Source organism: Primulina tabacum, chromosome 10 (assembly GCF_025594145.1).
Source record: "Primulina tabacum isolate GXHZ01 chromosome 10, ASM2559414v2, whole genome shotgun sequence".
NCBI classification, from domain to species: domain Eukaryota; kingdom Viridiplantae; phylum Streptophyta; class Magnoliopsida; order Lamiales; family Gesneriaceae; genus Primulina; species Primulina tabacum.
This window is the reverse complement of record NC_134559.1, coordinates 8774604-8789027: the sequence shown is the minus strand read 5'-3', so window position 1 is coordinate 8789027 and position 14424 is coordinate 8774604. Positions and strand designations below refer to the sequence as shown.

The following is a 14424-nucleotide window of genomic DNA, read 5'->3' as shown; positions in this document are numbered from 1 at the left end:
ATTTTAAAGTTTCTCGATTAAATTTAGTCAAACCACCATAAAGTATTCGAAATAATGGATTTAAAATTCATAATTTAATATAAATACACTATCATTATCTTAATTAAAAAAGACTACTTTACAAAGTAGTCTTAAATTTATAAAATTTCGTACTAATAATTATTATCTTTACAATAATCAATTGAAATATAATATTTTAATATTTATAAAATTATAAAAAAAAATGAAAAAAAATGGGGAAAATGAAACCAAAATGTATCCTTGCTTGTAAAGTACTCTCCACTACATGGGAAGTCTGGGTCATAGGCTTCTATTTCTATATATGTACGTAAGGTTAGCAGAGAGTGTGAAAGCAGCCTAAAAATTCCATTACAGATGGCGTTCCAGGACCACCACCATCACCTCTCCCCCCAAGAAATGCCCCTCGACTACTCCGATCACCACCACTCCGTCTCCGTATTCCGCTCCATCCTCCCCGACCACAACTCTCCGGAAGAGAAGCCTCCCCCCGCCGCAAACACCTGGCTCCATCACCCTCACCAGTGGCTCACAAACCAGAGTCAACGCAGCCGGCTCGACAAAAGCGATCACCAACTCCGCCTGGAAAGCGGGGAGGGAGACAACAGTAACAGCAATGGTAACAGCAACGGGAGCAGCGCGAGTTGGGAGAGGGAGAAGTGCAAGGCGGACATCCTCGGCCACCCGCTGTACGAGCAGCTGCTGTCGGCCCACGTGGCGTGCCTGCGTATAGCCACGCCGGTGGACCAGCTGCCCAGGATCGACGCTCAGCTTGCTCAATCGCAGCAAGTGGTGGCTAAGTATTCTGTTCTGGGACATGGTCAACGGCCCCTCGATGATAAAGAACTCGACCACTTTATGGTACAATCCTCAACGATTGTTATTTCTATGTACATAGTGTAATAGTATGTGTATATTATGGAAGAATATCACGAGAAACACGAATTAAATGTGTTTTTATGTGGTTGTTGGGATCTTTGTGAAAATTGGTTTTGGGTTCTTGAAATGGGATAGGCGAAAGTCGTCAGTTTTTGTTGGATTTAATTTAGTCTCTTTCCGATTGGATTAGTTTATGGCACTTAGAAACCTTATCTTGAAGTCTTTTGTTGTCTTGGTTTGTTTCAAGATTGAATTTTTGTGAAATTTATAGATCTCCCAGGCTGAATCTTTTATATTACTGTTCTTACTCGTAGAGATTGGAGTGCCTATTCTTTGGTTAGTTAAAATATGAAATAATGTTTGACAGATGAAATCTGGGTTTGTGGTTGGATTATAAGTTTCATGGGTTTATTTCTTAGGAAAATGATGGCTGGATAACTGTTAGGAACCAGATGTTTGCATTTACACTTGTAGATTCTTGAACGTGGTTCCATTTTAAGGATATTTGTTTTGAAGCTGCACAATAACAAAATTACAAAAGACGAATCAATTAGCTTGTCTAGTTTCTTTTTTCTCAGGTGGAAGTCGATTTCTTCCTTACTTTGTGTGATTCTGTTGCCAGCATCGGATGTTTTTAAAACCTTGTGAATTTATTCAATTGATGATCCACTGTTTGGTTTTAGTGCTGAACAAAATATGTAATACACCAAACAACTATGTGAGAGATTTCGTATGAGAGGATAAATTTCGGAAAACTTCTAGCGGAGAACATTTACTGTTATATTCTTGCCATCTTTAATGCAACATTTTTGTGGGTTATCATTCTTGATGGAATAGTTTTTTTACATCTCTATATAATGTGTTCGAATTTCTGTTGTGTTGTCAAAAAAGGAATCCTATTGTTTGAAGTTCCTTTTCTTTTAGTGCTTTAAACTTTGAAGAATCTTTCTTGATATCATTTCACGTTTATGGTTTCTCATTCTTGCCGGGAAGCTCTATGCTTCAAAATGGGTAGGTGATGGTAAATCACAAAATGTACGATCTTGAGAGGTCATTTTTATCTTTTATGAAAATGGTCTTAATTGAACTTAAATGGATGTAGGAGTAAATTATTTGGCTAGTGAATTGACTTGTATGAATTTGTTTATACTACAGAGACAAATAATGGTCTCTAAACTTACTCGATTGCTAAGTTTTTCCATCTATATTTTCGCTTTTCCCCTTACAAATCTTCTTCTTTCTGTCCAATGTAGACCCACTATGTTTTATTGCTCTCTTCCTTTAAAGAACAACTTCAACAACATGTCCGTGTTCATGCAATGGAAGCAGTCATGGCTTGTTGGGAGCTTGAGCAATCATTGCAAAGCTTGACAGGTTAAGTTAACACCTTTTCTTTCTTGTCAACGATAAACTTGTGATAATTAAATGATTTTTTACAGTCTATTGTTTTTATTATCCTTGTGAAAAGCTTATTTTATTTACCGAATTCAAGTGTATCCTCGGAGTTTCTTTCCTTGAGTTGATATTGATATTAGTCCGTCAAGGTTCTTCAGTGTTGTGCTTATGATTACAAATTTCTTCATTTGATTTTCCTATTCTGCTTTACATGGGCTCGGTAGACTTCTTGAGTTAACAAGTATCCATAAGTCCATGAATTCAAAGCACTACTATGTATAATGCAACATGCCATCTTTATTTTCTTCAAATTTTCTCTTGTAGCTCTTTTTTAAAAACTATAAATGCTACACGTTATGCAGTAGGGCGGACTGAGAGGAGGGAGGAAGAGGGCGATCTGGCTCAATTGAATTTTTTAAAATTTTTGTGTACTTTTTTTTAGAAAAAAAGCAAGCTTTACCTCTCCTTAAACTATCGAGTTGCCCCTAATATTAGAATTTCTGGGTCCATGATTACAATGATGTTCATTCACATCATGCCGAGTGAGTGTACCCGGCCAATGCTATAATAATCAACAAATCCAACCATACTATTTTGTTTCCAAACCACCAGCAAAATATCAGCTCGACTTGAAGATTGGACCATTTAATCACTCAATTTAAAGCAATCGGAATCTTATGTGTGGTTTTGTATGTTGTTTCGCAATCCATTAACATATGAATATTGTAGTACAAAATTGGAATCTTTCCCAAGGATAGAATATGAACATTTTCATGTGAGAGAACAAGGTGCATTTCTATGTTGACAACCTGATTTTTTTTGTTCCCACGAAATTTAATTGCTCTTCTGAGTGGGAAAGGAAAGAAATTCCATGCAACTCGTTCCATGTAATTTCTTTCATTGTATAGTACCACACATTTTGAAATGTAACTCCATCAATGTTTTGTCTCTTTAGACTTTCACGGGACATCGTGTATCTAATTAAATTTATTTGCACTTTGCTCAATAGGAGTGGCACCAGGTGAAGGTACAGGAGCAACCATGTCCGATGATGATGAAGACCAGGTTGATAACGAAATTAACTTATTTGATGAGAGTCTAGATGGATCAGACAGCATGGGCTTTGGTCCATTAGTACCCACCGAAAGTGAGAGATCCTTGATGGAAAGGGTCAGATTAGAATTGAAACATGATCTTAAACAGGTGAAATAACTTTGAACTGGAATAATTCTTTAGCTTTAAGAATTTTTGTAAGTATAAGAATAACAGAATAGTAATGCTTTACTCTACTCAGGGTTACAAGGATAAGATTGTGGACATTAGAGAAGAAATATTACGAAAAAGACGAGCAGGAAAACTGCCTGGCGGTACTACTTCGGTCTTGAAAGCTTGGTGGCAGTCACATTCTAAGTGGCCTTATCCAACGGTGAGCTTGATATGAACTTGTGGCTAATCTTTAGAAATCAAATAAAGTATCTTTGATATGAATTTATATTCAGTTAGAAAAATTTTCTATCATATTTATCTCAACATATATTCACTTCTATAAAAGATAGATTGCATTCTAAACCAAGAGAGTAATAACGTAATAGTGGTTGAGTCATATGGGCATTGAATCAAACTCTGTAGACCTTCACAGTCGAATCATGTGTGACGATACAATGTCTATTCTGTATTTCAACGGATTCTCATGAGTTTGATTTCTCTTAACTTTGCACGATATATATATGTTTGGTTAGGAGGAAGACAAGGCACGACTGGTTCAAGAAACCGGCTTGCAACCAAAGCAGATAAATAATTGGTTCATCAACCAAAGGAAGAGGAATTGGCACAGCAACTCTTCATCTTCAAGTTCCCAGAAAAGCAAGCGCAAGAGGTATGTATATACGTCTCCCGTTTCCAAAACCAACCATTATATATACTAGAACTGAGAGTTAATCATTGGGATCAAATATAGTGGTGCAGGTGATAAATGAACCCGAGCTTTTCATGTTAAGGATTATTTCATATTGAAGTAACATACGTTTGATAGTATTAGCCACACCACAACCCTGGAACCAACGAGTACATGATCTGGGAACGACGAATGCAAATAGTCGATTCATTGGAACAAAACATGAATTCAGGAAAACTTGGTTACTATGATTTGGCATAGAAAAGGTGAGATCTAAGGTTGTAAGACTCGTGATCAGAAGACGTATACGTGTAGAAATGTTCCTGTTTGATGTGTTTTGTTGTTTGTATTGGCTACAGTTTGAAACTTGGCCTTTGTTTTGATATTTAGAGCATTTCGCTTCAAATGTACAATCTTGTCATGCAAACCAACCGGGAGAAGTTTGTTACGATTGAGATTGGAATCAAAAAATACTAACTTTGGAGATTGTATCAGAAGATGATGACATGACAATTATAAGAAATAAAAATAAATAATAATATATTTTTAATCATAATTAAATTTGAATTGAAAAATCTAAACTCTACTTGTAGTATAGATTAGCTGTAAACATCTAGATGTGAACTCCGGCCTATCAAATGGCGGCTGGCCCCGCCTTGAAATAAACGTGAACCATCGCTCTTCCTTACTATAAGTTCAAAAGTCAACGGTCAACATTATCGTGCCGGTTCAAAACGAGTCACCGTGAACCGAACCATCAGTACGGTCGAAATATGCTCTTATCTGTTAATTTGTATGAGATGAGGCTTTTTAGACAGAATTGATGTAAGAATCTTTCACCAAACTGATAAAAAAAACCAATTTTCCATTAAATCAAACAATATTCAATACATACGCACCAGAAAGAAAAAACAAAAATATATCATAATTTCATTTCTTTTCTCCTTGTAAAATCTGCTATCACAAGCCAAATCTGGTGCGCTGATCATTATCAGTCGCCGCATAAGGAGCGAACCTGGTGGAGAAGCTGTGCAGCAGCTGCCCATCTTCGTCCTCTTCTCCCCCGGCGAAATTCATCGCGTAGCTCTGCGGAGAATACCGAAACTGCTGATCCGTCGTCTCCTTGTTCGACTTCTTGGGATTGCAGAACTTGCCGATTTTTCTGACGAGGTTCTTCCATTTCGGGCCCGCCACCATCTCTGAAAACTCCCTCAGTTTCTTGAATTTCTCCACAACCCATGACTCCTTCTGAAGGGCTGATCCCGGCGCAGTTTCACGCAGCAGGTAGTTGTGGCTCGACGGGCCTTCGTCGTCCCATCCGAAGCAGAACCGCCGGAAACAGCCGCATCCGGCGGCCTCGGGCTCGTGGTTATCGCCGCCGTATTCTTGTTGTCGTTCTGTGATCGATGAATAAGTAGCGTTCGCGGCCATATAATCAGCAAAAAAAAATACTGGACAAATTCAGTAACACCAAATTTCTGAAAAAACGAATTTTATTATCGTGTAATATGATCGAATGGCCATTTATAACACAATATAATATAATATATACACGCACGCACGCACGCAAGTGTATGTAATTGACCAGTATATGCCGTGTCTACGCGGGATTCTCAATGTGCGCGTGGGTGCTATTTTTTTGGATATAGTTGTAGAAAATTCAGACAAGTTTAAACGAAGAGAGTAGGAAAAGCTCACAGAAATGAACCTTCTTCTACGGTACCGTGCAATTAAATGAAAAAGCACAAACTATACATATCTATAAAAAAAACTATAAATCGTCTTCTACCAAAATCTTATATATATGATGAATTTTTGAATTCGAAACTCGATTATAACAATCTTCAATATCAAAAAAAAAAAGTTATATAATTTTAAAGAACTAAGAGATGTAAACATCCAAGATGGATCGAGTTGAGAAGTGAGTCACAAGCAGATCTGATCCTACACAACAATATATTTTAAGAAATAAACTCCATGATTATATATGTAAATGGTATTATCCCGTGGGCATATGCTTGGTTACGTTTTATTTCTCGTATTTTGGAAATGATTATTGAAAATGTGTTTTGGAGAATGAATGAATAAGAGATCTAGTTAAAGAAGAAAGACAATTTACATACTTACATGTGTTTATTTGGTCTCCTCGAGGCTCGATTCGATGAATGTATATTCTTATGTTTATTATTGAAAGACACTAATTACGGGAAATACACGGTTTAGCTCCATATGTTTAATTGGATAGTTTTTCGATTCGACCACAAATTGTTCGATGCTCTTGATTTAATACTAAATACTTAAAAAAAATTGATCAAATTGGTCCTTAAGTAAAATTAATGATTAAAAGCAACGACAGAGACAATGTCCTAGCGACGCACCTAAAAATCCCAAAAAAAATCCAAATTAAAATCATTAATTTCAGTCCAATTTTGTGCACTGAAGTTCAAATCCTTTATAATTCAAACTTTTGTTTGATTCCCTTATGACAATTTAAGGGAAATACCCAGTTGAGCCCAAGATGTTTGACCAATTTCCCTGTTTGGTCTCAAATACTTTGGCGTTCTCAGTTTAGTACTAAAGGTTTATAAATTTTGATCGAGTTGGTAATTCCGTCAAATTTTAAATTTGAAACTCACAGTTCATATGACATGTAACAGTCACGCTCATAAAATCCTCAAAACCCAAATAAGATGTCTTAATTTTAGTCCAATTCGAGCAGGGACTTATTTTCTCTTTCTCAACGTTATCACACTGAAATTTTGCTCAACTTGAGAATGAAATCGACACTGTTGCACACAACTAATATCTAGCATGTAATTCCAGTTCCATATCTCATATGATAACCACATTTTTTCTTCTCGAATTCTGAAATTTATGTAGAACTTCAGATTTAAGGTATTTTTTAAAAAAAAAAAATCGATTTTTTTTGAATATGTGTTTTTGTTCATTGATTTTTTAAATTTTTTTTACCTTTCCATCGATTTTTTTCAGAATTAGAGTTCCGATTTTTTTTGAATATGTGTTTTTGTTCATTGATTTTTTAAATTTTTTTTTTTTACCTTTCCATCGATTTTTCAGAATTAGAGTTCCGATTTTGTCAATTAAGGTATGTGACAATAAGATTTACACACGGTTCTTACCAGTAAGAGACGAATAAATAAGAGCTTTTAAATCATATATGACAAACAACCACCAACACTTGTTTCCTCTACATCAAGTGAAAGATATACATCTTTCATTGGGAGTTAAACAAAAAAATCTTACTCGATCCGAAAAATGATGAATTTGAAACATGTGGGACCAAACCGAGAAGGGCCAAACATCTGAGACTGAACCGAGTTTTTATCCCATTAATTTTAATCATTAAATTGACGGAGGGATCAACTCGAGAAATTTTTTTGAAATGTTTAGGATTAAATCGGGAACAGCAAAATATTTGAGACCAAACCGAGGAAAGAGTCAAACATATGGTATTGAATAGGGATGTAATCGAGCCGAGTCGAGCCGAGTCGAACTCTTGAATGTTTGAGCTTGGTTCGTTTATAATCGAGCCGAGCTCGAGCTTTATTTAACGTATATATGCATGACTCAAGAGCTTATTCAAGCTTTTATCGAGCCTAAACAAACTTAATAAATATAAATTATACATTTAAATTCATTAAATTAATTAAAAAATAAATTATATATTTAAAGAAAAATATATTATTCTTGTTAAAATTTGTATATTTATTAAATAAATAAATTTAATTGATTTTTCTATATATTTCATAAATAATATGCAAAATCAATAAATCAAATATCAAAACTATTATTTTTTCATCTAAAAGATTACTCATGAACTTATCAACGAATATGTTCACGAGCTAACGAGCCGAATACTGTAAAGCTTGAGTTTGGTTTGTTTATCTTAACGAGCCTCATTAAACGAGCTCAAACGAGCTTTTATCGAATCAAGCTTCGAATAGCTCACAAACGATTTGGTAGTATTGAACCAAGTATTTCCCCAACAATTTCTTAGTCCCGATCTCCAATCCGCCATGGCTGATCGTTACGCCTATTTCTTCAACAACAATGGGTGGACTATACACTACAATTTTACCTCTCTTCCCACATAAACATACTCTTTACAAACTCAAATTCTACACCCACCAACGTCAGCCAAAATCTCGTGTTTCATGAATCTCCGGCACCCTTCTCCTCACCATTGAAAGAAGCTCTCCCACTCCTCAGCTCCAGCCTATGAAGGATCATCACCATCATCAAGAATAATGTACAATGGAATTGGACAAGAACCAAAAGAAGACGATGAAGATGAAGCTCTGAAGAACGTAACTTCGGATTTAGGGTTTTCGATTCCTGTTTCGGTGCATGAGATTGGACTGAAATTAGGGATTGTAATTCGGGTTTTTGGAGACTTTTAGGGGTGTGATTGACACATAACCGTCTTCAATTACTTTTAACAAATAAATTAACAAAAAGACCAACTTGATCAACTTTTAAGACTAAAGCGGGAAGGCCGAAACATATGATACCAAACCAAGAAAGACAAAAACATGTGTGAGATGGTCTCACGGGTTGTATTTTGTGTGACTGGTCTTTTATTTGGGTCATCCATGAGAAAGTATTACTTTTTATGCTAAAAGTATTAGTTTTTATTGTGAATATCGGTAGTGTTGATCCGTCTCACAGATAAAGATTCGTGAGACCGTCTCACAAGAGTCCTACTCAACCAGAAAAGGACCCAAGCATCCGAGACCGAACCCGGTATTTCTCCACACTAATTGCATATAAAACTAAAATTTTATTTAATAATTTTGGGGAATGAAAATTTTCACATATTATCTATCATTCACTTTATGTATCAGAACTACTACTTATAATTAGATATTTGCCTACGTAAAATTGTATTGTTTTTTCTCTATATTTTACTATTTGTGATTTTGATTATACATATTATCAAATTTCAATATAAGTTAACTATCAATTTCATTTCATTTCATGATTCATTAATCATATAGGCTAACTAATAAATAAAGATATATTCACCAAGTTAGAGCGAGCGGGCCACAACGTCCCCGATTCTCTCATATTTTCGTCAAACAGTTATATATCTTTTTTTAGACCTAAACTCCCATGTCAAGAAAAGTTTGTAGACAGGGAGTCATCATCTATTTCTCATTATATAGGTTTTATATTATAATTGTTTCCATTACATAATAAAATGATACCATTTGATCAGGGATTTGCGGGCATTCGATGCGTGCCACTTGTCACTTTGACGCCAAAGTGTACGAAAATAAAGTTGCACTTCACGCTCGAACGAGAAACGGAGACCGGAGAATTTTCAGGAAAATTATTTTTTTATCACACGATTTATTTTATAAATTAATACAAGGTGATTTTAAGGGTATTTTTCCAAAAATAGGATTTTATTGAGTGTTTTAACCGCATGATTTTTATTTTTAACGGTACGTAAATTTTATCGAATCGAGAGAATTTTATTTATGGTTTGGCTAATATTTGCGAAATCCTCCTAACACGAATTATTCTCCGGGACCAAGTTTGGGCCTAATGGGCCTACAAAACCTTTAAAATAAAATGGTGGCCCATTATCAAATCATTAAATTTACAATTAAGAATTTAAGCACTATTAAGCCTAAACTAAATGATAATTAACCGATACACACCCATTCACATCCCCACTCCATCGGTTTCATCACCCAACCAACCGACACCCTCTTCATCCCTTCATTATTCCCTCGGTTTTCATCACCAACAGCAGAAAACACCATTCTTTTTGGTTAGGTTTGCAAAGAAAATCTCTCGGGACTCCACGTGCATGGTTCTTGTTCTTCATTCACCAAGGCATGTCCTACACCATTATTTTTGCATCACTCATGTCATATATATTGCTGATATGTGTGGATTTTGTGTGAAGAATTATCGGTACAACATAGAATAAAAAAAACGTATGGTTTTTTTTTTGGTACATGTTATGCATTTTTTTAATGTAATTCACGCTTCTATGATTTCTTGGGCAATGGGCTGCATTTTCAGGACTGGTAGTGACTGATGTAGGGGCTAAGATGTGGTTTGGGGAATGAAACCAAGTGCTGTGGTTGTGGGATGAGAGATCGGCCGTTTCCTAGTAGTGCAGGGTTGGGGCCTTGGGGGGATGTGGTTCGGTTAGGGAGTGAATCGGGCGAGGTGATGGCTGAACCAGGGCATGGACCAGATCACCCTGGTGGGTCTGGGGCGTGGCCCAGTAAGGCCATGCCACGACTGGAACCGCTGGGCTAGCCGACTACAAGCTTTGCAGAATTGGGGATCGGGTGGTGTTACGGTTGGAGCTTTTGTGTTTGTGACTCATGTGTGCTGCATGGGGCCGATTGTATGGTTAAGGTTGGTTCTTTAGGATCTAATCTAGGTCCATGTTAGGTGGGTTCAAGGCTTTTGCATCGAGGATTAGTTGGTGGTGTGAAAATTGGAAAGGATGTGCGTGAGGTGGTGATTTGTGAGAGGACCGAGAGTGGTGTTCGGTGCTGGAAGCTTCAACCGTGAGTTTAAAGGCTTAATAACATTGTTTTAGGAGTAGTTAAGTGTTTGTAAAATATGGAAAAAAAATTGGGAAAGTTTTAGTTAATTTTCGGTTCGATTCGGATTAAAACCGGAACCCCGATCCAAGTTTTAAAATGAAACGGTTCAGTTGTATTTTTGGCTCGAAATTACGTCTAGGAATATTTTTAAATATGTTTTGGGATATTTTAAAGAGTTTGGTAAGTTTCGGGTCAATTTTAGAGGTCCAGGGTTAAAACGAGAATTTTTGGGTTCCCAGGGGCAAAATGGTCATTTTGCACCCGGGGTGAGATTTTGGTCTTGGCAGCGCCCTGAGCACAAATATATGATATTTAAAATGTTTATGCATCATTTTTACGATTTTACACAATTATGATAAATGCGTTGCATGTTTGGTTTAAAGAAAAAGTTACGCATATGCATGTTTTTATTAAGTGATGAAAATGATGATATTTTTTGAAGGATGAGAATTGGTTGTGACTTACGATGTATATGTATACGATGACATGAGATATGATGAGCTGAGGCCCGGGTTCAGTGGGCGGGTAATGCTGTCGCTGATGTCCCCCACCGCCGGGTACCACGGTTTTTATAGATGGATCCATCGATAGAGCTGATACGATAGAGCTGATACGAAAGTCACAACTAATGAACTGAGTTCAATTAAAAGAAAATGTATACGTTTATGATGACATGTGATGACATGATTTAACACGTATATGCTGATACGATGATACATGCTATGATTATTATCATGTTTTGAAAGACATGTTTACTTAAACTATTTTTACTGCAGATGAAAGGTATGTTGATTATGCTATTTTTCACTGTTGTGTGCTACGTATATGTACTTGTTATTACTGGTACATGTGTGCTGAGTCTTTAGACTCACTAGGCGTGTGTGATGCAGGTGAGCTTGATGCTGAGAAGACTGGAGGTGCTGAACTCTGGGTAGGCAGCTCTGGTGCGGTGACACGACCCGAGGACCGCATGTTTTCCGCATTATGATTTAGGAGATTTGAGAGGAGATGAACCTTTTTATACGTTGACGAATTTAAGATTTTTATTCGGTTACGTTTACGTTTGATTTTGGAGTAATTTGGAAATTTTAAAACTGCGTTTTTTATTGTCAAATATTTAAGATCATTTTTAAATGTTATTTCGAAAATGCGAAGCTTTTATATAAAAAAATGTTCAGTAGAATTTTTAAAAATGAGCGAGACTTTACACAAGATATCATTAAAGTTCATACCATCAATAATCAGTGAAATTGAATTGACTTCCAGTTGTTTGAAGACATGCATGAGGTATCGGAGTTGCTGAACAAGATACGGGTAATTCATCGTGCGTTCCGATGTCCTACGATGATTATAAAAATAAGAAATCTAGATAATTTTTATTTCAAAAAAGTATCAAAAGTAGTTAATTTACCTCGACTCTCAAATTTATTTTTCTTCGTTTTGCTTGAAGTTCTACCCAACTCTTCAACCTTCTTGACTTTTTCACACCATTTCTTTTCTTGAATCGTTTTGCTTGTATCATAGAAGGTCCTATCGATGATGTCCTGACACCACCATTGTTGTCTTGGCTCACTTCAGTCAAACACATTTCCATGACTTGCTTGGTTAGATCACATACCGAATTATGCACCAGAGAAAGTTGATGGGTGGACGGAGGCTTCGGTTGCCACTCTTACGAGCATCATACAAAGTTTTCTATACCGTTCTGTACTTTCTCGTTTAGGATCTTCTTCGACTTCATTTCCATACAATCGTGTACCACTCCACTCCTAGCTTTTCTCTTTCATCTATTCAAGATATAATGCTTTGGCAATTTTTTTACGTCCTGCACATGATATACTTTCACAGCATGACAACACAATAATCCAGTCATCTCAAATTTTCGGCAACTACATGAAATCATCTTTGTTCTAGGATTAAATATCGACATTCATTCTCCTTCTTTATCAATTCGCCCGACAACATATTCAAATAATGGTTGAGCTTAATTTTTATATTTTATGTAAGCAGCTGCGAACAAAAAAACTCCACTTGAAATAGATGAAAGATAGTGAGGGTATAAATTTCAGAAAGTTGACGCAACATAGGAGAACTCTCTAGCTTTAATCTCGGTAATTTTAGGCATGTCTCAAATTCACATCTTAGCTCATTGTACCACTTTTCCTCCAAGACCCGTTCGAAGTGCTTTAAAAATTGCATTATATCTAAGTCGGGTTTCATACAACTCTTGATATCAGAATTGACACTTTCACTGAGTTGTGTGCTCTTCATACCAAGTATGAAAGCCTTGTTCATGTAACAAACTGCCCATTTCTCATTTATATTTTAAATGGATTGCAGCCATGTGTTTTCTTGAATATTGTAGTGTACTAGTAGAACACTCCAAGCCTCCTCGAATCGCGTATCATCATCAATGCCATACATGCATCTCTTAAAATCAGTTAAGAAATGAGAACCATCTTTCATCGAGTTTCCCAAGTGTTTGACGCCATTTTGCATCAAATGCCATGTGCACAATCCATGAAATACCTCAGGCATCACCTTTTGTAAAGCATTTGCCATAGCTTGATCCTGATTAGTGAAGATAGTGAGAGGCTTTTTTTACTTGTGTGCCTCTAAAAAAGTTACGAACAACAATTTAAATGATGATGCAGTCTCATCATACAAAAGTGTTGCACCAAAAATCACCGCTCCTCTATGATGACTGAAACCTGAGAAGATAGCAAGTGGTCGGTATGCACGGTTCATACAATACGTGCTATCTAGTGACACAACATCACCAAAATACTCATAGTCGATTAGCATTCTCGCATCAGCCTAAAAAACATTAGTTATCTGTTCTTCCACATCCATCTGATTAGCATGGTAAAATGATGGATTTTTAGATAATTGTTGTTGAAAATATCGCATTAGACAACCAACTTCCCCATATACCATACTTCTTTGTCTTTTGGATCGAATATAATTTTTAGCATCCAACATTGTATAACCAAGACCATCTATTCCCCCTGCATGCTTACTCATCAACTGAAAATTGGATTTTTGTTTAAGCCCAACATCCTCTGTCAAATCAATCTCATAGACTTGAACTTCTGTAATTTTACATTGGGAAGACAACATATGAACTCTTTCTTGAAGATGGAGTTGGTGATTATGCTCTTCGATAAACTCATTAACTTTATATTTACTATCCACAAATGTGACGCCCATTCTTACTTTACAATTTGTTCGAGTCTCAAGCCGAGGATTGAATGTCGATGAATCTCTTTTGTCTTTTTTACGAACATCCTCCTTGCAACAAACATATTTATACGAAGTTATAAATCCGTTGTTCTTGTTAAAATAATGCTTCCTAACTCCAAATCCAATTTTCCCACCATATTCAATCCAAAACTTCCAAGACTCGTCTAAACTATCAAATTACATACCAATATTAGGTTTGAATTCCATATTTGAACTAGAATCCATCAAGAATCTGAAAGTATTAATAAATTTTTTGTCTTGTTTCAGTCTCAGTTTTCAACGACGGTGACAAAAAATGCAATAAATTTCTCTGTTACATATTAAATGCAACAAATTAATAATAAAACAATATTTTTCTCAACTAATATCCAAGAGCAATAAGCCAAAACGCAATAAGTC

At 36.1% G+C, this 14424-nt stretch overlaps 2 protein-coding genes across 3 annotated transcripts; one reads left to right on the top strand and one right to left on the bottom strand.

Annotated features, from left to right (window-relative positions):
• Window positions 1-309: 309 nt before the first annotated feature.
• LOC142504785 (homeobox protein knotted-1-like LET12) lies at window positions 310-4634 on the top strand. 2 transcript variants are annotated; one of them, XM_075617593.1, is made up of 6 exons: window positions 310-879; window positions 2151-2271; window positions 3302-3495; window positions 3587-3718; window positions 4032-4168; window positions 4258-4634. In XM_075617593.1, the coding sequence occupies exons 1-6, from the start codon at window positions 376-378 to the stop codon at window positions 4259-4261; spliced, it is 1092 nt and encodes a 363-aa protein (XP_075473708.1). In that variant the 5' UTR covers window positions 310-375; the 3' UTR covers window positions 4262-4634. The 2 variants fall into 2 exon arrangements, with proteins under 2 accessions (XP_075473708.1, XP_075473707.1); XM_075617592.1 differs by having other exon boundaries at window positions 312-879; window positions 4250-4634.
• A 512-nt stretch (window positions 4635-5146) lies between these two features.
• On the bottom strand, window positions 5147-5617 carry LOC142504891 (uncharacterized). The gene has a single exon (XM_075617736.1). It carries the CDS (start codon window positions 5615-5617, stop codon window positions 5147-5149), a length of 471 nt encoding a protein of 156 aa, XP_075473851.1.
• Between the last annotated feature and the right edge of the window lie 8807 nt (window positions 5618-14424).